The sequence below is a fragment of the Amphiprion ocellaris genome, chromosome 11 (genome assembly GCF_022539595.1).
Source record: "Amphiprion ocellaris isolate individual 3 ecotype Okinawa chromosome 11, ASM2253959v1, whole genome shotgun sequence".
Lineage (NCBI taxonomy): Eukaryota > Metazoa > Chordata > Actinopteri > Pomacentridae > Amphiprion > Amphiprion ocellaris.
Genome location: NC_072776.1, coordinates 28,644,635 through 28,670,438, shown reverse-complemented (window position 1 = coordinate 28,670,438; position 25,804 = coordinate 28,644,635). Strand labels below are relative to the sequence as shown.

The following is a 25,804-nucleotide window of genomic DNA, read 5'->3' as shown; positions in this document are numbered from 1 at the left end:
GTAGTTGTGTGTGTCTGTGGGGTGGAGTTATCCTGCAATGTCTTAGTGGTTAGGTGGGTGATTGGTGTACAGAACAAGCTGTGGTGAGGACAGGAAAAGTGTGTGTTTGTGGTCAGATTCCTGCGTATGATTGGCTGCTGAGGAAGGGGATGGTAGATGCTTCACACTCCATCTGTTGTCAGTCTCACTCTTCTGAACCAGGACACTGCACTCCAACCAAAAAGGACGATTTGAAGGGTTGATCTGCTGCTTAACTCACCCAGGAAACTCATTTTGCTCAGCACCACTCGGATTGACAGCTGTACTTTCTCCATCTCTCGAGTGGATACTGAGATTTTACTTTTTATTCCTTTAAAAGAGGACTTTTAACACACTTCTGGGTTTACTTCACCAGCACCATAATTGGGAAATTCCCCTTTTTAGTTTCTTTGAGCTTTGTGGCTGAAATGACCAAAGGTAGCATTTCAGGAGAGAAATTGTAGGAGGTGTTGCCTTTTCTCTGTTTTTGCTGCCTTCCTGTTTCTCTTGGAACTGTGTGGTAAGTGTTTTCTTTTGATTGTGTTCGCATAAAGTTAGCATGCTAAAGAAAACTTAAAACAAGGTAATCTTATGAGACCAGTGTGCATATGTGGTGTGATTCTGCAGTTTTAAATTCTTTTACATGCTGGAAGTTACAAATTCTTCATCAAATCAACACTGAAACAGGTGAATTTCTAGAAAAGTGTGAGTTTTAAGGGTGTGATGCTCACGTTGGAAGGCCTCAGTGTAGGTATACGACACAGAAGGTGTTTACAAGTGAAATTAAGATGAAGTGAAATGATTTGTGTGTGTTTTTTTTTTTTTAACAACAAACTCTTGGGGAATTCCTCGGGATTCCCTCCCAACATGCTGAATGGTTTCATTTCACTCCGGGTCAATTCATCCAAACAACCATTAGAATATTGTAAGTAATGAATGATGATTAGTGAACCCAGTTTTACCACTAAATCTTCACATGATGGCCTGTGACTGTGGGTTTAATTACACTGTAAAAAATACAACCCCCCCCCACACACAAAAACGCCCAAAACAAAACAAACTAAATTGTAAAAAAAAAAAAAAAATTACTAAAAAAAATCTAAAAAAGTAAATCTGTAAAATAACATAAAATAATCACCACATATAAATACAATGATTTCCCCAGAAATTAAAATATATTTTCTAGACTTGAAATCATGTGTATTTTTTGATTTTTTTAATGAATAATTAAAGATTTTTGAATGTGTGAAAAAAATGAATTTGCTTCTTTTTTAACCTCAAACAATTTTGTTCAATGTGTTTTTATTGAAGATTCAGTATGACAGAAAAATAGTACAATACAATTCCGTTTTTTTTTTTTTTTTTTTTTTTCTTTTAACATAACCCCAAATCCCTCCCCCCCCACACTGTTGCACCAGTCAAAAAATAAAATACATATATATATATATTATAAAATACAAATAATAATAATAATAATAAAAAAAAAAAAAAAAAAAAAAAAAAAAAAAATAAAAAAATAAAAAAAATAAAAAAAAATAATAATAATAATACAATGTCTCTTATCTCTCTGCTGTTGATTAACGTGTGAAAGTAAATAGTTTATTATTTACTCTTCTGTAATGAGTGACGGATCCACTTCTTGGATCTGGTCCAAAATAGGACGCCAGATTTTGAAGAATTTTTCAGTGTTCCCTCTGACGGAATTTCTTATTTTTTCCAAGGCTAGATGGTGTAGGAAATCGGTGAGCCACATTCTAAAAGATGGTGGATGTTTTTCTTTCCAATTAAGGAGAATGAGCCTGCGGGCAATTAGCGTAGTAAAGGCTATTACTTCCTTTTGTTTTTTATTTGAGTTGGTAGATTCAGGCATAATGCCGAATATTACAATTTTGGCCTCTGGTTCAATATTGATCTTTAATGCGCTAGAGAGGAATTTGAAAATTGATTGCCAGAGGGGTGCCAATTTTGAGCAAAACCAGAACATGTGTGATAATGATGCTTGCTCAATTTCACAGCGGTCACAATTTAGGTCTATATCCGGTTTGAATTTTGCTAGTTTAACTTTTGACCAATGCAATCTATGAACAATTTTAAGTTGAATTACCTTGTGTCTTAGGCAAATTGAAGATGAGTATATATTATTCACTGCAGATTGCCACTCATCCTCAGATATTACAATTTCAAGCTCTTCTTCCCATTTTCTTCTGGTATGTGCAAGTGGCTGTACATTGTAAGAAATGATAGAAGTATATATTTTCCCAATGACACCCTTAGAAAGCGGGTTTATATTTAACATTGTTTCAAGAAGAGAGTCGGGGGGCCGTGATGGGAAGTGATTGAGCGTGGTTGACATATAGCTGCGTAATTGAAGATACCTGAAGAATTGAGAGTTAGGGATTTCAAATTTTGTTTTTAGTTGTTGAAACGAGGCATACTGTCCATCAATAAACAAGTCTTTCAGTGTCCTTGGGCCACGCGTAGCCCAGGTTGAGAAGCAATCGTCTATCATGGAAGGAGCAAACATATGGTTATGTGCAATAGGACCATTGATTGACATATCATTTAAAGCAAAACGCCTTCTGAATTGACACCATATCTTGAATGAGTGTTTGACAATTGGGTTTGCAGAGAATTTGCACATCGGTTGAGACAGAGGTAGTTCTGAAGTCATCAAGGAGTGAAGGGAGGTAAGACTGCACGACATATTTTCCAGTTTTAACCATTCAGGGCTGCAACAGGGGGAGCACCAAAATAGCATTGCTCGGATGTTGGATGCCCAATAATAGAATTGGAAATTTGGGAGTGAAAAACCCCCTTGCTCTCTATGCCTCTGTAACACACTTTTAGAGATGCGTGCAGTTTTCCCATTCCATATGAATGAAGATATAGATTTGTCAATAAGGGAGAAAAAGGCATTTGTTAAAAATATAGGTACGCATTGAAAAATGTACAAAAATTTAGGTAAGATATTCATTTTAACAATATTTATTCTACCTCCCAATGATAATGGGAGTGTGTTCCATCGTTCGAGGTCCTGTTTCATGGAGTCTAATAATGGGATAAAGTTTGTTTTGTACATGTGCTTGTAGTTTTTTGTTATCCATACACCTAAGTATTTAAATTTATCTTGACTTATTTTGAATGGGAATTGGCTCGGCATGATTTGTTTAGCCACAGAGTTTATAGGCATTAGCTCACTCTTTTGCATGTTTACCTTATAGCCTGATATCCTTCCGAAGCTCTCAAGAACATCGGATAGTTTAGGAAGGCTCCGGAGTGGGTCCGATATATACAGGAGGGTGTCGTCAGCATACAGCGAGGTTTTGTGCTCTGAGTCCCCCCTTTGGATGCCTTTAATGGAAGGTTCGTTACGTATTGCAGTTGCTAGGGGCTCCATTACCAATGAAAATAATAGAGGGGATAATGGGCACCCTTGCCGTGTGCCCCGTTCTAGTTTGAAAAAATTTGACCGATTATGGTTTGTACGGACTGCAGCTAGAGGGGCGGAGTATATCATACGGATCCAAGATATAAACTTTACACCAAAACCGAACCTTCTAAGAGTATAGAAAAGGTAGTCCCACTCCACACGATCGAACGCTTTCTCAGCATCAAGTGACAAGACCACTTCTGCTGTATCTGGTGGAGTGGGACTATGCAGGATATCCAAAAGCCTGCGGATGTTATAAAATGAATATCGGTTTTTGATAAATCCTGTTTGGTCATTGGATACTATTGAAGGGACAATTAGCTCTAAGCGGGTTGCTAAAATTTTGGCAAATATTTTATTGTCTACATTTAACAATGAAATTGGTCGATATGAGCTACATTTCAATTTACTTTTGCCCTTTTTATGAATTAAAGATATGACCGCCTGCCTCATTGTTTCTGGAAAGACACCAGATCGAGATGATTCATCATAAACAGAAAGTAAAATAGGGGACAGCTCTTTAGAAAATGTTTTAAAAAATTCGGTTGGGAAGCCGTCAGGCCCGGGAGCCTTTCCACTCTGCATGGAGGCAATAGCTTTCATAATTTCTTGTTCAGACAGTGGTCTTTCTACATCTACTGCCGATTGCTCACTAATAGTTGGAAGGGTAAATTTTGTGAAAAAGGTCTCAAATTGTTTTTCATTACCACACGATTCAGAGGTATATAGTTCCGAGTAATATTTACTGAACTCGTTATTTATGTCTATAGGATCTGTTAGTTTCTCACCTTGTTCATTATTAATTTCAAGAATTGACTGATCAGCCTGTTGTTGTCGTAGTTGATGGGCCAGGATTTTCCCAATTTTCTCCCCATGTTCATATACTTTATGTTTGGATTTATTTAAGAGGTTTTCTGCATGTTTTGTGGTTATTAAGTTAAATTCAGTTTGAAGAGCCAGGCGTTCTTTAAATATTTCAGATGAAAAAGAGCAAGCCAAGGCATTGTCCAGTCTTAAAATATCACTTTCAATCTTTCTGAGGCGTTCATGTTGAGCTTTTTTTATTCTGACATTATAAGCTATGATTTGGCCTCTAAGATATGCCTTTAGTGATTCCCAGATTAATCCAGACGATATGTCTGGAGTTCTATTTCGCACCAAATACTCATCTATTTCCTTTGATATAAATTTGACAAATTCTGCATCAGAAAGCAGAAGAGTGTTAAATCTCCACGGTCGGTATTTGATGTTTGAGGGCATGTTCAGGATCATCGATAGTGGTGCATGGTCTGATATTACTATTGCGTGATATTCACATTTATTTACAAGTGGAAGCAAAGTATTATCTATAAAAAAATAGTCTATTCGGGAGAAAGTCTTATGTACTGGCGAGTAGAAAGAGTAGCATCTTCGGCCTGGGTTTTTAGATCTCCAAACATCGTTCATCCCATAGGTTTTTAGAAGCTTATTAACTGTTTGCTCTGTTCGATTTGGTTGTACTGTTTTAGATGAGCTGCGGTCTTGTGATGGTGATAAGACACAGTTGATATCGCCTCCCAGGATGAGGTGATGTGAATCAATATTTGGTATTTGAGAAAATAGTCTCGTAAAAAAAGCACTATCATCCCAGTTAGGGGCATAAATGTTTGCCAAGACAACAGGGGTGTTATTTAGCCTGCCCACCACAATTATGTACCGACCGTTAGAGTCAGCTTCAACATTACCAAGGGTGAAAGAGATGTTCTTTTTAATGAGTATAGCTGTTCCCCTAGATTTGGAGTGAAAGTTCGAATGAAAAAATTGTCCTACCCAATTGCATCGAAGCTTTGAGTGGTCATGTGTAGTTAGGTGAGTTTCTTGGAGAAAGACAATGTCAGCGTTCATCCTCTCCAGGTGGGAAAACACCCTCCTACGTTTTGCCGGCTTGTTAAGAGATTTAACATTCCAGCAAACAAAGTTTACCTGGCAGAGGCCGGACTGAGTATTCAACGGTGATCTAGCCATGTGGACTGGGACACATAGTGACAAGAGTAATATTTGGTTGGGTTAAAAAACACAGAGAGGTCAATAATAATCAGCTTAGAAAGTACAAACAATGATCTTAAAACAAATTTTGGTGCAACAGGCGCTAAACCCCCAAAATCACCAGCAAGAACATGGTGATAGAACAACCCTTGAAAGAAAAATCCACACATTAGCATAGCCTATGTGTTTGTTTAGAGTTCTAGCTTTACAGGTGGCTCCATGTGCATTTAGAATTAAGATAAGTCTTTTAGAATGTACAGTAATAAAGAAAAAAAAAAAAATATATATATATATATTTTGGCGGCCTAGTCCATTAGTCTTTTTATGATTGACTACTGTAACACATCCTATAAAAATATGTAATTACCTGAATTTACTCAGGGATATAGGAAAACCCTGCTTCAGCACTTATTAACTTAACAACACAATTAACTTTCCAATATACAACATTGTGCTTAGCAGTTCAAGATTATCGTTTGAAAAAGATAGTGTTATTTGCGTAGTGCGAGGCTTTACCGTTTGTTGTAGTAAGCCTAGTCACTCCTTACATTTTTTCACGTACATACGCTTGGGCTTTAGCTGGGTCGTTGAAGATCATATCCTTGCCGTCATGGGAGATGCGCAGCCGGGCTGGGTAAAGGAGCCCATAGCGCACTCCCTCTCGACCTCGCAGCGACTTTTTCACGTCGTTAAAGGCCATCCTTGCGCGGGCGACACTTGGTGGATAGTCAGGGAAGATGAGGATGGTCGAGCCGTTGCGCTGCAGTGGGTCTGATTCTCGTGCACGGCGGAGGATGTCGACGCAGTCTTGAGGGTAGTGCAGTTTGGCTATGATCGGTCTGGGTTTGCCATCAGCTCTCTTCCCCTGTAAGGAGCGGTGTGATCTGTCCACCAGTACATCCCTGTCCAGCTTTAGCACGTCACGGATTAGCTTGGATACAGCAACAGGCGTACACGGGGAGCTCTCAGCCACATTCAGTATTCGGATGTTTGATCTCCGACTGCGCCCTTCCAAGTCCACATGTTTCTCACGCAGAGACTCCACGATTTTCTCCAGCGTTTGGACTTTGGTTTGCAGTGTTGTTATGTCATCTGAGTGTACAGAAAGCGCCCCCTCCATCTCTACAACCGTAGTTTTGACTGTCTCCATGTCGATGCGAAGGGCTACTGTGCTGTTAGCTATCTCGGTTTTCACTGACTGTAGCTCCGCTTTAATGCCCTCGATTTCGTGCGTAATCACCTTTGTCACCTCTCTTTGAAAAAGTTCAGTCATTTCGATCTTCATGAATGACAGCAACTCAGTTTTTAGATCTTGAAGTTCACCTTTTCCTGACATTTTGCTGGTTGAGTCGCCTACAGGATGTGTAGGCCCGGGTGCTTTGTTAGCTTTCTCGGGGCTCGTCTCCTCTGTAGTTTTGTTGCCCGGTGTAAATTTGTATTTTCGCAAGTTATTTGCCATTTTCAAAGAAATCACCCGTTTCCTCGGATGTCACAGATGGTACGTAAGGCTTCAGTTTTTCTCACGACGCCAAATAAAAAGACTTATATGTGTTTCTGTGCGGAGCCAACTGGGCACACGTCTACTCCATTGCCTGCTCGCCGGAACTCTCAACCTCAAACAATTTTAATTTTCTTTTTTAAAAAAATGGCTATGGCTATTCCATAGTGTTAGTGTTTAATTTCTGTAGTTTTAGTGCTATTTGATATTGGTACAGAATATATCTCCCAAAAATTACAGAGGCATTACTTCTTCTGTTATTGTCACTAATTGTATTTAATTTTTGAAATACATTAAGTCTTCTAAAGCTGAATCTAACAATTTCATCTACTAAAAGGATATCAATTATAAAAATCCAAAATATTTGTGAACATATAATACATTTGCAAATCTACTTAAACAGTCTTTTTACATTCAAAATATTTCACTTTCATTTTTTCAATCCAATTTTTATGGCAAGTTTTTAGCATTGTTTTACATCAAGCATGTAAATCTCCAATTTAGTTTTGTAGTTTTCTTGCTATTTGATATTGGTGCAAGATAGCTCTCTTTTAGTAAACAAATCTTTGTAAAATTACAGATACAATACAATGCTTCTTCTGTTGTTACTAATTTTAGAAATATATTTACAGCACTAAAGTTAAATTTAACAGTTTCATCTATTAAAGTATAAATTATAGAAAATCTTGTGAACATTTAACACATTTGCAAATGACAAACTCACTCTTCATGTCATTTATCAGCATAAACAAAATGATCTGAGGTCTGACTATTGATGATCCAAATGATTCAGGAGTTTGTTTAAACATCTCAGAAACTCTGGAGCTTATGTTTCCTTGAACCACCAGACTCCCAGAACCGGCTGGTTGGTGTCAAATGCATAATAACCAAAAAAAAAAAAAAAAAAAAAAATCCCATATGGAGATAAACTTACTGCACTTTAAGTACATTTACAAATGTACGTGCATCAAAAAGTTGCAGTTTTCTTTTAGGAAAAATCTAAATTTTAAGGCTATTTGAAATTGCAGGTTTTTAGTTTTGTTTTACATCGGGCATGTAAATTTGTAATTTAGTTTTGTAGTTTTATTGATATTGGTATTTTGAAAAAATATTAAAAATATCAGTAAAATACTAACTTTGATTTTTTTTACAGTGTAAATTAAGATAAACCTTTATAAATCCCATAGGAAATTCCTGTTTTTGCAACCTGGAGGCAGAACCAGATATAACCTTCAGAGGTGAAAAGAGTTCCAGATAAATCCCCAACAGACAAACAGACAGTGCTGATATGTGTCGCTGAGGGTGAATCTGGGCACCACCAGTTGCAGCAGAGAGGATATCTATCTATCTATCTATCTATCTATCTATCTATCTATCTATCTATCTATCTATCTATCTATCTATCTATCTATCTATCTATCTATCTATCTATCTATCTATCTATATATATATATATATATATATATATATATATATATACATATACATATACATATACATATACATATATATATATATATATATTTTTTTTTTTTGCCCCCACCCCCCAGCTCCCTGCTCGCTCTTTGTCCCCCCCACTCCCCTCCAGCCGGTCGCTGGTGTGGCAGACCGGATCACTGCCGGCTTCTTCAGCCAGCAAATGGCAGCCGTGACGCAGTCCTAAGGGACTGGTCAGGGTCTGACCTCAGGGGAGCTCATCCCTCCATACACCCCCAGGGGGACTCACCCTGGATCATCAGACACCCGGTGCAGAGGCAGTGCTGGCCGGAGGGTCACCGAGGTGGAGGCAGCAGCATCTGCTCACTGTGGACGGACTGACAACCACCAAACACATATGTGCTGGATGAAACCCGGATTCAGAAACTACTAGAGATCTTTTGTTTATTTAAAAGAAAAAAAAATCTGAGTTTGTTGTCCCTGCAGAGAAAAGTAAAGGAATTTCTTTATAATACTGGCAAAGTCTCATTTCCCCCTCAGGCTCTTTCTGTTTATTAGAATCTTACAGAATTTAGTTGGTAGACACTTTTCTTTACATTAAAAGACTTTTTAAAAATCCTTCTACATTATTAAAGTCCAAAAATCTTTATATATTATCAAAAATGTGATTCAACCTACAAATCTGAATTAATTTCAAATGAACAGATTCCAAACCAAAGAGTTGCTCACTGCACATCACTTAGTCTGAAAACACACCTTGAACTCCTGCACTATACTTAATTAAAAATCACTGACAGGAAAGGTTAGTTGAGACACTCAACCCACGTTATAATTTCATTCTGCTGCAGCTGATTTTGCAGTCTAGATGCACAGAAAACAGCATAAACCACACACATCTGGAAGCCTTTCCGGGGCATTTTATATCAGAATGTGAAACCTAAAGTCTGTCTAGTCATTCTGATAATCAGTCATGGCAGAATTTTAGCAAACTCATGTTCCAAAAATACCTAAAAGCCTGTAAACTCCTCGTGTGCAGCTGTAGATTAATGCAAATGCAAAAAAAGTGAATGGTTCATGCAGTACAATTTATTTTGCAGGTCTAAATGGGACAGATTTTTCTGACTTCTATAGAGTCTTTTTGGTCGGTTTTATAGAACATTATCTCAACATCAGTGTCTGCCGTGTACATTACACTGACAGCAATCTTTAATTTTTCACAAAACCTTTTTTGATCTTATAGATAGATAGATAGATAGATAGATAGATAGATAGATAGATAGATAGATAGATAGATAGATAGATAGATAGATAGATAGATAGATAGATAGATAGATAGATAGATAGATAGATAGATAGATAGATAGATAGATAATTGTACTTCTACATCCTCTGAGGTTCTATGTTCAGTGAAAATTGTGTGATATTCTGCAACTCCAACATCAATAATAACTATATAATTTGGTATTATTTGCTGCCAAAAATACTCAAAAACGGCTTTATTTCACTATTGTTAAGGTCTTTTGTAGTTCTGACAGTTCAGCATTAAAGAACAATTAAAATATGTTAGAGAATGTTTAACTTTTCAACAGTTTATGAAGCTTGTGTTTCTTCAAAATGAGATTTCTCGTCATTTATTAGAGTTCTTTAAAGACTGAGTTGATTCACCCAAAAAAAATTATATATTTTTTGGCCATGCATCTATTTTTCTAAAACCAAGAGTCAAAGTGAAAGTCGAACAGCCAGGTCAAACAGCAGAGATCAGAGTGTGAGTGGGTTCACCTCCACTTGCTGTGTCACCGTCATATTTCTGCTGAGTCTCAAAGCTTCCGTCTGGCAGCCCGAACCCGCTGCATTACCAGGCATGTTTATGTGCATGTGTGGGGGTGAGCCGGTTTAAAAAGCCCCCAGCCTCCGTCTGTGCACGCTGCTCAGGCCCTGAGAACAATGCCTCCGTCACAGGAGGACAGATTGGGTGGCAGCTGCATTGTTGAAGGACGGCAAGCCAGACACACTTCTTCCCCCACAAGCCCCCGATTCACACAAACTCACTCTCGCTCCTTCCCTTTGTGCCCCCTTTTGTTGCCGGCGGACTAAATTATTCCAGCTCTCTTGTGGCATTCAGGATGACAAACAGTGGCGCGGCAGCTTAGACGTCGGGGGTCGGGACATCAGGAGGCCCCCGCTTTCCGGTGCTTTACCCTGCGATCCCAGAGATTCCTCATTAGAGCAAAAATATAACCACACTTATGCATGTAGGCCTAAACAGCATCCAGAATTAACTATTTTGAACCAGTTTGCAGTGACAGGTGGATTAAAAATAAATCTATTTTGGAGCTTTCAAATGTGTTTGACGCTATTTTATGCTCACAAACTATGCTAATCTTAATTTAAAGTGAGGCTAAGTTACAAAATTTAAAGTGAAAGTGAGTTTTGTTTTTTCTGAGGCTTTGCTGCAGTTGCTTAAAAGCACTTTTGTTTGACTGAAGCCTTTTTAGAAGCAAAAGTTAAAGAAAGTGCACCAGTTATTTAAATAACTGACACATTCAGATGTCTTTCTCACAGGCCTTGGAACAGTTTGATGCTCTGGAAGTACCCTGCGTGGGTATTTCCACAGATAAACAAACACTCTGACACTGATATTTGTTTGTGGTGGGCGTCACAATCAACCATAGCAGCTCCTCTGTCCGCATCATACCAGTCATCACCGGTGCTGCGTTTCTACCGGTTATCATATGACTGATCTGTAACTGTCAGTTCCTTTGTGTAAATCCCTCTCTGAAGGTGATGCTTTCCTGTTCACCAAAAGCACGAGCTGAGAAAGACCTGCACATTGTCTTTGTTTTTGATAATCTGGTCTGATGTTGCATTGAGGGGGAAATTTATGCATCAAGCTAACAGGATCCAAGAAGAAGAATCTTAGAAGTAATCTAAACTTTGATTATTTCAGTGTGTGTGTTTTATGCACGTGTGTCCTTTATACGCAGGCGAAACGGGAGCAAAAGAACACGTGTTTTTTTCTAAGGGGGTCACTAAGCAGTTTACCATCACAACAGATCACTCTTTGTTTCAACCACTCCGTGGACACCCGCAGAGCCAGCCGGCTGCATTTAGAGGAGAAACTGAGCCTTTAAAGACCATCGGTGGGGGTGGGGGGTTCCTTCATTTGCTCCCAAAGTGGGAACCAAGAATCCTTCATGAAGGCCTCATAAAACCTTACGCTGATGACAGTGTTGTATTGCCTCATCTGACAGAATTTTTTTTTTTTTTTTTTAAATAATAAATTGTATTGACCTTTAAAAGGAGTGTATGAGTGGTTTTACCATGTTAGAACTGACTGTTGATCATATACTCTCTATATTATTGTGGAAAATCTGACTTTGCCCTGATGGATGCATTTTTACGTGGTTGTAATAATCACTAGCAGTAAGCTGCTGTAGACTAGGCATGCTGGCTGATTAACTCTACATATAGTACAATACCATGACGCTAGAGTCTCACTATTGGATGCTTTTGTAAATGTCTGATCTTCAAGTACATTATGGCTTATTTTACTTGTATTTTCCAGGGGGGAAAAAAACATCTAAATTCAGTTGAATTGAACATTTTCTTGCCTGTATAGAACACATTCATGTGTGTTTATTTACAGGTCAGAATTCCCTCAGTTGTTGCTTGTTACTTTCACTGTAGGTGGTACAGGTGCTGAGTCTTTGTGAATGCATAATAGCATCAGTGTTAATAATGTTAATAATGTTTAGCATCAGTGACACGATTTGTTCTTGTGTTTTCGTTAAAGTTATACGTGAAAAGTCAAAGGAAGTGATTTCTGCAGAAAGACGACCAGTTTAATCTTTAAAATGGTCAATTTAAAATCTGAAATATCGACAATTCATCTTCAAAGATGGTTGATAGCTTCCCTTTCAGCACATTTAAAACTAACACTGCCCAGAAATCTGTTTTTATACCATAAACTGTGTGTAAAAAAAATGAACGTAGGGCTTGAAAAGTGACCTGCAGGAGTGAAAGCGAGTTGAAACCTACATTTTTCTAGTGGCCAGCAGGGGGCGACTCCAAAAAGAAGCCAGATTGTATAGATGTCTAGGAGAAAATAAAGCTGCTTTTCTCTTGATTTGCTACCTCAGTAAATTTTTTTCCAATGAGTTTATGCTCTCAAACACAACTCTTTGAATCCAGGACACTCTTCAATTTGTAAATGATGCTCCCATTTTGAGGAAAACAGACAATAGAGCAGAGTATGTTTAAGGGTGATTGACAGGCCACTTCTATATCACAGTGCGTCTTCGTCCTTGAGTTTTCAGTCAGATCCACTCTTCATATGTTTTAGCAAGTTTCAAAGGAGCAAGATGGAGAAAACTCAAGGTTTCATGTGGTATCTCTGACTCACCTGATGTAAATTACAGGTATAAGCTTGCAACTGGGATCATATTTCATGTGGCTTTCACCTCCCGTTCTGCTATCTATGTGCTATTGTTCTCAAAATCCCCTTTACTGACGTCTACATTACAAGAACAACGTCATGGCTGCCAATCTACCACACAATTGTTGTTTTACAGAGGATTTTTGGTCATGCCGTAAGGAGGCCGTACTAGTTTTTTTTTTAGTTGAACAGCTATTTTAATGACGGTTCTCAACTCACTGCATGCAAATGTTCTACCAAAACAATTTTCTCTCTTGTTATTTTGACAGGGGCACCGTTCACTTGGCTTCACCAAATACAGTTGCGATTGGTTTAAAAAATACAAACAGGCTAGAGTGTATTTTTCCTTATGTAGAATAATAATGAGGTGCAACGAGACAGTTCTATTTTGATATGGTCATCCTTGCACATTTGTATATCTCCAAATTACTTTGATCTGTTTGTTTTATTTGCAGTAAGTTAGATTTTGATGAGGAGGCACAGTCTGTGGAACTATTGATTAGATTTATGTGTGACAAGTTACAAATAACTTTCTTTGGAGGTTATTGTTCTGCTAAAGATAAGCTAAGCTAAGCCTTTATTAATCCCAGTCAGAAAATTTGCCGTGTTGCAGCAGAAAACATCTTCAAAATGTAGTATAAAAATAAAAAAAAAAAAACAAAATAAAATAGGATATACGCAAATGCTTATTATAGAAAATAAAATTATTGCACAGGCCAATGATATTTTACAGATTCTTTCATGAATGGAAATCGTATTTATATTGCATTATCTATGTTGCACAGATTTTATGTAAGTAGAGAAATACCCATGAAAGATGACATAAGAGCTGCTCCATCCTTTAGTTTAAGAATCAGAGGGCCCAAGGCTATACCTCCAGTCAAACAACTTTTATTTTTAGTTATGTAAAACCCTCCTCTATGAATCAATAACACAGGTTTTGCATTTATGCTACAGCTAACAATATGTAGAGAGATTGTATTATCATACAATATGTAGGCAATCAATGCTTCATCAGGCTTTGTAGGTCCTTGTAACTTACTCATGGATCTTTGCCAATGTAAGGAGAATGTGACCTGGTTTGTGTTTTAGCTTGGAGGCAGGGTATCATAACATGCGCAACAAGCGATATCAGATCCATCTATGCATGTACTGAGAAGTCAGTACATGCAAAATAGTCAAAGAATCAGTCCGTTGACCTTAAATCAGTCAAACAAGCCATCAATGATTAATTTCATGGGCTTAAAGCATGTGAATAATAAGACATTTGCATGCAGTGATGTTTTGTTTTGTCCGCATGTCATTATTATTAGTTGTAGGCCTTTTCATAAAATACAAAGCAATATATTTTGATTGTACATGCCAGAATTCTGCCAAGTTCATTTGCAGCGTAATAGCTTTTGGCAGGACTAGCTCACGTTTATTTTTTTCCTTTGTCTAATTGATGGTTATTTGACAGCAGCGCCCATCACGGCTAAAATGCAAATCAGTGCAGATAGATGAGTAGGTAAAGGAGGCTGCAGCTTTCAACTTGCTTAGTTCCCTCTTAAAAGCTTTAATGGGTTCCTCATGAAACATGTACCGTCACGAAATTTTATATTTGAGACGGGATACTAGGAAGATTTCTTTGTGTCTGAGTTCTGCAGTGAAATCTCAATAGGCTGTCGAGGTGGAGCAGAAAGACTTTGTCATGAAACCTTCCAGGTAAAGGAAAGTAAAGATGCTACTTATTTGCTTTGCTGAAGAGGAGGTCGTCTGTAAAGTTTTCATGAGGTGCTTTATTATGGCAGGAAGAAGGAGTAAAAGATGATTTTTCATGTCGGTTGAGCAGATTTTTTCAGCTTAAACTGAATACTTTTGGACATAGCTGAGCTCCGATGACAGCATGAGGCAGACCAGCTTCAGATAGCATTCATAAATGTATAACTAGCATGTTTATATCACCTTTCAATAATATGTGTAACTGATTAAGTCTCTCAGGTTGTGGAATCTGTCTGTGCCCAACCCTTTCCTGCATATTTACAGTTCAGATAAATCTGTCAATTTCCACAGAGTCCTCAGGAATATAACCAGTCGCTTCTTGTGTTTCCTTCAAGCTTCACTCCCAGGACCAGTTGGGGAGCAGTTACTCATCGGCAGTAACGGTGGGGTCGGTCCGGTGCCAGGGAGGTGACGGAGGGGGCGGAGCTGGATGTATGAGACGGCTTCATGGGCCTGAAGGACCATCTGGAGGATGGGACAGGCCGCATCCTCAGTCTGGGGCTGGATCTGGACTACCTCCATGTGGAAGGTGCTGAGCGGCAGGCCGACCCGAACTTTGCGACGGCTGCTGGGAATATAGGAGTCCTCCAGGCCACAGCTGATGCCCCGAGCAGCAGCAGCAACAGTATTGGCAGCACCAGCACTAGTTTTAGCACTCATTCAAGCTACAGCAGCAGCAGCAGCAGTTGCAGCAACCTTTCTGAGGAGAGTGCCATCTCTGACAGTGAAGATGAACGGCTCCAGTCTGAATCTAAAAACCTCCACCACAGGGAGTCCTCCAGGCTGGACCTGGCACCAAACCAGTCCTCTGGAGACCCTCCACAGCCAGAACCATTAGCTCCCACTGACCCCGTCACTGACTGCCGCACCAAAGTAGAGTTTGCTCTCAAGCTCGGCTACTCTGAGGACCTGGTGCTGCTGGTTCTTAGGAAACTGGGCCCTGACGCACTCATCAATGATGTACTGGGAGAGCTAGTCAAACTGGGAACCAAGACAGAGATGGAGCAGCCAGGAGGTCTGATTGTCTCCCAGTCTCCCTCCCCATCTTTGTCATCCTCTCTGGCCTGCTCTTCCTCCTCCGACTCCCCTCTAGACTCCTGCCGGCTACTGTGTCCGTCCAAGCTGCTGGAAGACAAAGAAAACCTTCGTCCTGTTGTTGTGGATGGAAGCAACGTAGCCATGAGGTGAGGAACAGAAGCCAGAAACTTATGTAGCTACATTTTACATGATTCAATTCATTATTATTTATATAGCAGCAGTTCACAACATACATCATCTCATAGCACTTTATATAGCCAGGTGAAGACACATGAATTTTACACTGAGAACCCAACAATCCAGAGTTGTCTCACTTTGAGCAAGATCCAGTAGAACAAGTGCAGAAACTAGTCCACTGTCTGAGGCTTTAAAATCACTGGAGACTTTCCCCAGGGCTGTTTCTGTACAATGTTTCTAAATCCTGACTGAAACACTTCAGACAAACCATTTATGTGCAGATGGTCACATAACTGGCTTATTAGCTTGCAACCTTTCAGGAATTTTAGAAATAAAAGGGAGGTTGAATATGGGTCTATAACTGGCTAGAACACCTGGACCCAGAGGAGGCTTTTTGAATAATGGTTTTATTCCAACAACCTTAAAAGCCTGTGGTTAATAAATAAAATCCATTGTTGTAGAGAAAAGAAAATAGTAATTATCCATTTGCATGACTGACGTGACAATATCGTCTTCCAGCTAAACTAAAGAGGTTAGCAAACATATGTTTATATGACATTATACAGAATTACAGGCTGTGTGCTGGAAACATTCAATGTTTCCAGCAGAATCACACTATTTATACAGAAAGATTTGAAAGGTTAAAAGTAAAACTGTTTTTTTGCGATGTAGTTTAACCACATGTGTTTTTAGGAACCCAGTTTTTCTCCAAAAACATTTGTGTTGAATAAATTTAGCTCATTTTGACAGATATGGTGGTGTAAAAAAAAGGGCAAATGACACAAATAGCCTTACAAATATAAGAAATGGAAAACAAAAAAAACTGAGCGAAGAATGAATCCAGTTTGATGTTTAGTGTTTTGTGCAGATGTCCAAAAATTTTCTTCAAAGTTAAATAGATTGTACCATGTGGAGCTTACTGAGACTGTCTTTGGGTTAGAATAGAATTCTAAATATTTTATTGATCACCAAGGGGAATACTGTTGTCACAGAAGAAAGTGAAAAGAGTAAAATGCCCACTTCCACAAAATCAGATAAATAAGCAGAAATATCTACTATGGTAAGGTAAAAAATAAGCAAAATATTCTAAAATACACGCCCACAAAATGCACAATAAAAAAAAAAGTGCAATAATAGTGATCCTAAATTATTTCTCCTATTTGCTGGTTGGCTATGAGCATAATGATGATAAAAATGCAAAGTTTATCATTTTAAGCCACTCACACGTGGGAAAAAAGTCCACAACAGTCAAAAACATATATTCAGCCGGCTAAAAGGTTCAAATATTTAAAATATATTTATTCAACTTTGTGTGAACTGCTACAGAGGATCTTTAAGTATAGATTTTGCAGGCCTGTTGAGTTATTTGTCGCTTTATTATCATTTCGTCATCGCACATCTGTCAGTTTCAGCTACAGTTACACTTATTAATAGAACATGTCTTTTGAGGAATTGGCAGAATATGGTAAAAAGATGCATTTTATATGTAGAAAATAGTTACTAAAATCTAATAGACACCTTTATTGGAAATATAAAGTGGAAATATATTCACATGGAACAACTTTACTCCTAGATAATAAGCGTTCCTATGTTTGTCAGCTGGTCATGATTCAAAATACATGCACAGTATTACTAATTATTGCATCACTGATCATGCCCTCTGCGTTTCCTTCTGCTCATGCAGTCATGGAAACAAAGAAGTGTTCTCCTGCCAAGGCATCCAGCTGGCAGTTGATTGGTTCTTGGAGCGAGGTCACCAGGACATCACAGTTTTTGTTCCGGCCTGGAGGAAGGAGCAGTCGCGACCCGATGCTCTTATCACAGGTAACAGCTAAAGCAGCTTTAACTGCTGAAGACACAGTGAAGAGACATTGTAAACAACCAGAAGGATGCACTTAAATCCCCTGGTTTGGGAGGGATTTTTTTTTCTTCTTCAATAATGATTTCATGATTTCTAAACTTTTAACTGTATCCCCTCTCCTCGTTCAGACCAAGAGATCCTCCGGCGACTGGAGAAAGAGAAGATCCTGGTTTTCACTCCATCTCGTCGCGTTCAGGGACGTCGTGTGGTTTGTTACGATGACAGATTCATTGTCAAACTGGCCTACGAGTCGGATGGCATAATCGTGTCCAATGACAACTACCGGGATCTGGCCAATGAAAAGCCAGAGTGGAAGAAGTTCATTGACGAACGCCTGCTGATGTACTCATTTGTGAATGACAAGTAAGAAGCTCATTCCAAACAAAAAGTAAAGGAAGAAAACTCATTTTTGCTGTCATGTTTTACAAAATCAATGTATGCACAGAAAAATATGATGTGCATTAGCTATTAAAATAAAACATTTGTGTCCAAGAAAAAAAAAATGTCTGCAACATCGACTGTGTGCCACAAATACTAAAGAGCTTTTGTAAAAGATTGTAAAACCAATCCTACGTGCCTTTAAAGTTTGCACAATGTCATTTTGCAGGGGAATATTTTGAGGTTTCTCTTCACTTTTGCACCACTGATCAAATCACCTCTGAAAACATCAAAATAGATACTATTTTATCAAGTATATGAGCTGCATCTAGTATTGCTCAACTGATCTGGTGGCACAGGATTGTTCTTGGATGAAATATATGCATCAAGCATTAATTTTCCTCTAAAAAGATCAGCTTGTTATATGCAATACTGCTATTGTCCCTGCAAAATATGGAAAATACAAAGTCGCTTCAGACCATACTTAATGCAGTCTCTGTTGGAGTTGTCAGAGTTGTTGAGTCCTCAACAAAGCAGGACAAAACAAAGACAAACAATGACAGTTTGGATCAAATTTTCATCTTGAAACTGTGTATTTAGATTCATGCCACCGGATGACCCACTGGGACGCCACGGACCGAGTCTGGAGAACTTTCTGAGGAAGAGGCCTGTTGTTCCTGAACACCGGAAGCAACCATGTCCTTATGGTTAGTAGACACTTTTGGGTCTTCCCAGTGTGGCACAAGAACTGTAATAGATTAAAAAAAAACATCCATCTAGTTTAATAAGAAATAGCTACTGCAAGTGTTTGTGCCACAAATTTAGTTTTACTATGGAGATTTTTACCAGCTTTTTTGGTCCTTTTCAAAAAAAGAGAGAAAAAAAGGCCTGATAAAAGGTTGATGTCTCTGACATTTTAGTACCTTATGCACCAGTATGCATACTTTTATTAGAGAGCCTTTCTTGATTTTGCTTCAGGTTTTGATACCTCTGAGCTGTGTTTTATTCCTTTAATGTCTTCAATGTACTGTTTTTTTGTCTATCCTTTAAATTCTAAACATTTTCTGACTTGTCTGTCCCCTTTCGCTGTTGTGTGAAGCACTTTGTAACCTGGGTGTTTTAAAAATCCTATATTTAATTAGAAATGTTTTGTTTTGTTTTTTATGACCCATTAGGGAAAAAGTGCACATATGGCCACAAGTGTAAGTTCTACCACCCTGAAAGAGGCAGCAAACCCCAGCGATCTGTGGCCGATGAACTCCGTGCCAGTGTCAGAATTTCATCAGTCGCTTCCAGAGGCTTGTTGGAAAACGCCCTGACGATAAAGAGCCAAAGTGGTAAATCAGAAGAAATGGTTGAGGCCGAGCCAAGTCGGAGCGTCGGAAACAAACAGCTGAATCAGAGCCCTCGGAGAGCCTTCGCTGATCTTATGGAGGACAGACTTCGGGTCCATTCCAAAGCTGAAGGCCGGAGGGGAAGCAGCGGCAGCAGCAGCTGTAGCAGCAGCATTGTGGGTCATCCTGCTCCAGGTGGACCCCCATCATCATCTGGACGTCGGGACTGCTGTGAGCTTCCTGGGGGAGGCAGTGGAAGCAGCTTAAGGGCTGCTGGAGGTTCTGGGCTGATCCAGGCTGAGTCCCACCACAGATGTGAGTCTCCAGAGGTGGGCTACCGGTCTCTGGTGAAGACCTATTCAAGCCTTAGTCTCCTGGTTCCTCAGAATCCTGAATGCTTTTTCCCGGCTGATCTGCGAGCAGGCTCGCTGCTTTCAGACTGCAGCAGTGAGGGAAGTGTCAGCTCCGACTCTTTCTCCCCAGACCCCATGCTGGACGACAGCCCCAAGTGCCACCACCATCCTCACCACAATCACCACTACTCTGGACAGTACGCTCAGCTTCCAAGCCTCGTTTACCATGGATTAACCCAGCACTCTACATGTGGTTACTCCGTTCCTCCAGGACTGCGTAGACACCATGGCTTTGGCATGGAGGACCCTCCATCATCTGTTCCTTCTCATGCATCTCCACGTCCCTTCAAGACCACTTCTTCCTACATCCCACCCCAGTGTCAGCGCCCGTTGCTGAGCAGTTTTGTTGGGGATTTACCACTTCGTCCACCACACCCGCCCCTACCTTCCACCACTCACTCCCAGCCTCAGAGCTCCCCCTTCAGTCGCAATCTGATGGGCTCCCTTTGGCAGGAAGGTGGGCTTCAGGACTCCAGAGTGTATGAGGGGTCACCACTTCAGTCTAGAAGAAGCTACTCTGGACTAAACCAAAAACCGCAACATCAGATAAACTGGGACACCAACTGTCAGGCAACCCCAAATCCTTGCTATGATCCGTTTTCCTACAAGAGTCTCCCACAAGTTCACGGAAAGTCTTGGTGTTCTCCTTGGAGCCAGCAAGCGCTTTCCTCACCTCATAGCCTTTCAGCAGCAAGTCTTCCACCACAGCAGCCTCTTCCATCCATCGCTACCCACAAGACTCACCTGCCTCCAGCTCCTCAGCACCAGGAGCCACCAGCCTTGGGTCGATACCAAGACCTGAGGGAGAGAGTGTTTGCTAACTTGTGCGGCATCTTCCCTCCGGATTTGGTGAGGATGGTGATGACCAGGAACCCTCACATGATGGATGCTCAGGAGCTTGCAGCTGCAATTTTGATGGAGAAATCGCAGCACGGTTCTTGAATACAGACAAAAAAGTGAAGTTAAATCTTCACTTTACTCACTTTTGCAGAAAAAGTTAGGTTGGACATACACAAAACCAAAAGCACAGCATTCAAGACTGCTTATTGCCATTGCAGGGAAGTCATCTTGTTAATAATAATAATGGTAATTTTTGTAAAGGGAAATACCAAAATTGCCATATTTTTCTCTAAATATGCCTGCAAGTTCAGCACTTAAGAGAAGGAAAGGTTTGGGGGTTTACTTTGCATGTTTTCTCTATTTTTGAGTCGAGATGCTGCTGTACTTTGGGAGGCTTTTAATGTGTTTCAAGGGTGACAGTGTTATTCATTTGAAATTAATTTATTTGTTACATTTTAAGTTATTTGCATAGTTTTATTCAGTTTTTGGCACTTTTTGTTATTGTTGCATTGGGTTTTTTTGGGCAATCATATCAGGGTATAGTTTAAATTTGTGGAGTGAAGTATCAGTTTTTCAGTCACAGAGATGACAACATGGGGGATATAAAAGGAGACAATGAATCCTAAAATTTTTCCACCACTCTGGTAATACATTCCTACTGTATTTATTATTCAAACAGATCAATGGTTCCTTTCTGAGCTGACAGGTGGTAGATCGGTTGTTGTGAGTTTTTGTGGATTTCCCCCCATAAGGAAGTGAAACTCGAATGGCACCCACAAAGGACGATAGCAAAAACTCCACTTGAAAACCCCAAGCTGTTGTTCACTTTTGAATTAGAGCTATTTCCTCTGCTAGGATCGCCCTGTCAGCTGACTGCATCAGCTTTCAGTACAGATTTTTTTTATTGTTTTTTTTTTTTTTTTAAACAAACACTCTATTCTTATCCATCTTTAAACCGTATCAATGAAATCATATCAAGGTGGTGGCTGAGAGCACAGTCACTCGAAATGTTTAGGTGGAGCAAAAGATTGTCGGTATTATTTTAATTTAAAATATGTTAATTTATTACCTTTATTGTGTGTGAATGAGACACAGGGTCTCCTTTGTTGGTGGTGTCACCACTAGAGAGGGTTTCTGTTCCTCAGAGAGGGTGTTGTACCTGTAGACATCCTCAACTTTGCAGTAAAAGTTGTCAAACAGACTGGCAAGAGTTCGGAAAACACCTTCTTGAATTAAAACTTAAGTGTGTTTCTGGACATTTGATAGCACAAAAACAGAAGAAGAACCTATATATTTTTAAGGGCACTGATAATCTCACTGGTTAAATTAAAACACAGTGGATTGGTAAGGGAAAAAAGTCAGAAAAAGTTCAAAAATACATGTAATAATAATTTTTGTGAATTAATTTCTGACCGTCACGTTTGAAATAATTACAACAAAAAATGCATTTCATGATATTGCAGAACTCAATTTGACCCTCCAACTAGCAAGAATTACTCAAAAAAGCAACTTATTGTCCTTTGAAAGTATTTTTAAGCTGTTTTTTCCTAATTTAACTCACTTTGAACTGCCTTGGTTGAAATTTTAAATGTTATTTTCAAATTTTTTTCCACCAGTGGGGTTGTTTTAATGCCTGAGGAACTCTTTGTAAAGCTAAAGCTCTTGCTTCATTAGCATGATTTCCAGTGATGACACCTCTCTTTGTTGATACAAATTGTATCATATAAACCTTTAAACAAGATCATTGTTTTACATGAAAAAACATATTTAAACAAAAAATATTTTGAGTTGAATATTTTAGCGTATTGTGTGGCAAACGTTTGCCAGCGTTGGTGCTTAGGCTTTTATATGAGGGGGATTTTTATTCCCTTTTTCTTTTCCAAGTGCAGGAAACAGAACGTCGAAAATGCACATTTTGGATACGGTTATTGTTTATATTGTCAGTGAACTGAAAGCGTGGTACTGTGTAGCTTGAAACCATGTGACAGTAAGAATGATCAGGGTTAAAGGTGTTGCATGTGAAGCTGTGGGTAAAGTTGAATTCTTCTCACTTCTCAGGACACACGTTAAAGCTTGCTGCCATTACGTTTCACTTCACAGGGGCCACAATTTACCGAAAGTGCCAGAAGAGCAGACTTATTTTAATGAGCTTGGCCTCCACATTTGTCCCAGGCTCAGTCTGTCAGTTGATTTATTTTTCCTTGAAACTTTCACAGCCCTGCGCTGTGTTACGATGCCAGCAGCTGAGTAAATCTGCCATAATTGAGGCGTTCTCATCCTGCTGGTCTGGCACTGTGTGCTGGTGTTTGCCACAGGGTTCAGGCACTGGGCATTTTCCTGTGAACATTGAAAAACTATTTTTCTATTACCATGAACTTGTTAAAAAGCTATTTTGTAATTGTATGTGATTTTTTTTATCCACAAGAGGAGATTGTAGTCAGGGCTGAATATTGGAGGTGAACTTATCGCTAATGTCGTCCTGTGTATAGATGTCTCCACAATGGTGAGTTCAGACTGAATATGAAACAAATTTCTCATTGGGTAGAAACTCTGACTTCCAAACTTCCACAAGTACAAGCTCTTTCTGTTGTTTTCTAACAGTTTCTTGCTTTCTTTGTCTTCTTCATACGCCAAGTTAGTGGAGTTATTTACCTGCAGAAAATCAACATTTCCAACCATGATGCAACAGTTTTAAACTTGTGCTAACATAAGTAAGTCTTTACTGTTGAATAAAAAGGTGTGTAGTTGAAAAAAAAGTCAATTTTTTTTGTAAAACTAGCATGAAAGCAAATGCATAGAACAGATTTGATATCATGCTCAAACCACAATCTGGCAGTTTACATACCATCCCCAACCTGTTTTGAATCAAAGTTCAGTCATTAGATTGTTATTATTTCATTTTGAAGCCAGTATTTATGGTTTCCAGTTTACATACAAGTCCCAAGATTACACACGCTGTGAATATTATAAATGAGTGCTTGTGTGATTTATCTTTGATTGCAAGGCAAACAAGCATGGCTGCATTACCTACAGACATAACCAAAAAAAAAAATACAAAAATAATTTTGTCCTCTCCCTTACAATCCTCAGTCTCTAACTGATAGGGACTGATAGAACAACGTAAGCAGCTTGTGTGAGCACAATGTGATATCAACTTTTAAAATTCATTCCCCTCTGTCACATGCTGGAATTAATTACAACAATAGCGACAGGTTGGTGTCGCTGTTTTTCAGTATTTTCTCAGGTATTTTCATGATCAGTGAATATACATATTTATGATACTGCTTTTTTTTAAATGTAAAAAAAATCTATTTGGCTTCCTTAAATTCCTTGATTGTTTTCAATGGAGCCAAGTTGCCTTTACTTTGCATCCTGGTGAAAGATTCATTCAAAGCATTAAAAAAATGTCTCTTTCACAGCACGGCCTCAAGCCTGGACCTTGACAATACCAGCCTTTCAGGTGTTTGCATGTACCTGTGCTGTTCCTCCTCAGACATGTTCCTCGGTTCCCCCATTTCAACAGTTCACTAAAACTACAAAACTGGTTTTCTCCTCAACAGTCTAAGACTTTTTTTTTGCCTTCAGCATGTTTTCTTCTTTGTTCATTTATCCTTTTTTGGTGAACAATTACAGAGCTTTTGGTTCGCCAACTTTTACAGTAATGTCAGTACCACTGAAAGACGCATCAAGTTTAGTCAGATGCTGTCTGCTAAATGGGATTTTCCATCTGTTCACATCCACCCGCAATCAGTCATGTAAAAGCTCAATGCAAAATTTGCTTCCATTTCAGTCTGAACACACCTTTAAGAGTTTCTTTGGGTTTTATCTGCACTGGTGATATGCTTATTTGACTACTGTGGCCTCAAATCCTGCTCCATGTACAGCGTCTTCATTTTATCATGCATTTTATCCGACAGGAATCGTAAAAACACCAAGTCCCTGTTTTTCGTTCACACCTTTATTTCTAATGTGCTTTAATACAGTGTCATTTCTGCTGCAGAAATAAGTTTGTGTCGCCTCTTCAGGGACCAAAGCCGAGTAAAACGGCTGTTTATTGCTTTCCAGTGTTTCCCTTTTGCTCAGGCCTAGGCTGGTTATATGGAACCAAAATAAAAAAGGAGATTAAAGTGTTCACCCGCTGCTGATTCACTGTGTGTCCTGCTGGCAAATGAACAGTTTCATTCCAAAAGATGCTCCCGTGCTGGGTGCTAAAACCCCAAAGCTGCCAGGTACAACTGCGCTGGTTAAGCCCAGTCAAATTCTGTTCCAGAAATACCCATTTTACTCTTTAGTATCGTCTGCATTGCTAACAAAACGTATTGCTGTATATAGTATGTACCCAGTCCAAATACGGTGGTGCTTTAAAGTTTGTGAAGCCTGTTTCTTCTACATTTCTGCATAAAGATGACCTAAAACATGATTAGAATTTCACAGAATTCCTAACAGTGGATGCAGATAACGCAGTTAAACACAAGACACAAGTGAGCCTTTGCTTTCAGGATCTAGTGTGATCTTGTGCAGCAACTAAACATTACTGGTAACTTTGGATGAGTCCTGCACATCAGCTTTTATTTTATTCTTCCTTCAAGATTTTGGTGTTTACCCACATCAGCTGCTTGCCTAAGCTCCTTCTAGGACATTTTTTAGGAGATTCTTGCTGCATCACCTACTGCCCCTTGAGATTCAGGTTATAGACAGATAAAATGTCCTTTTTCCTTTAGACTTTGCTGCTATAATTCACCAAGAATGGCAACAACTAGCCTAGAAAACAGGCCCAAATCAACATACTGCTAGATTCATTAAGCAAAAAGTTCTATTTTTGTTGTCATTGACCGTTTTCCAGCAGCAGTCTGGCTTCTGCACATTATCTTTAGCAAACTGCAGATTAGCAGCAATGGTCTCTTTGGAGATCTTTCTCCGTGCAGCCTGTCCATGCACACCATTGCTGTTCAGTGTTCTTCTAATGACTATGGAAGGGATCTTAAGTTGCTTAGAAATCACCCCCTCACCCTCACAGACGATGGCCTTCACCTTGGTGTGATTTTTATTGCTCAGTCACTCCACTTGCACACAGTCTGTCTGACCATGGATTGGTAGAATTCTAATTCTTTTTTTTAAACAATCGTTTCCAGCCTGATCAGCATCAACAACACAGAAAT

The 25,804-nt window shown here is 39.2% G+C and overlaps 1 protein-coding gene across 1 annotated transcript; it reads left to right on the top strand.

Moving 5' to 3' along the window:
* On the top strand, positions 1–25,804 carry LOC111571688 (probable ribonuclease ZC3H12C). The gene is made up of 6 exons (XM_023274972.3): positions 1–538; positions 14,940–15,788; positions 17,504–17,643; positions 17,809–18,043; positions 18,659–18,765; positions 19,234–25,804. Exons 2-6 carry the CDS (start codon positions 15,052–15,054, stop codon positions 20,745–20,747), a joined length of 2,733 nt encoding a protein of 910 aa, XP_023130740.2. The 5' UTR covers positions 1–538; positions 14,940–15,051; the 3' UTR covers positions 20,748–25,804.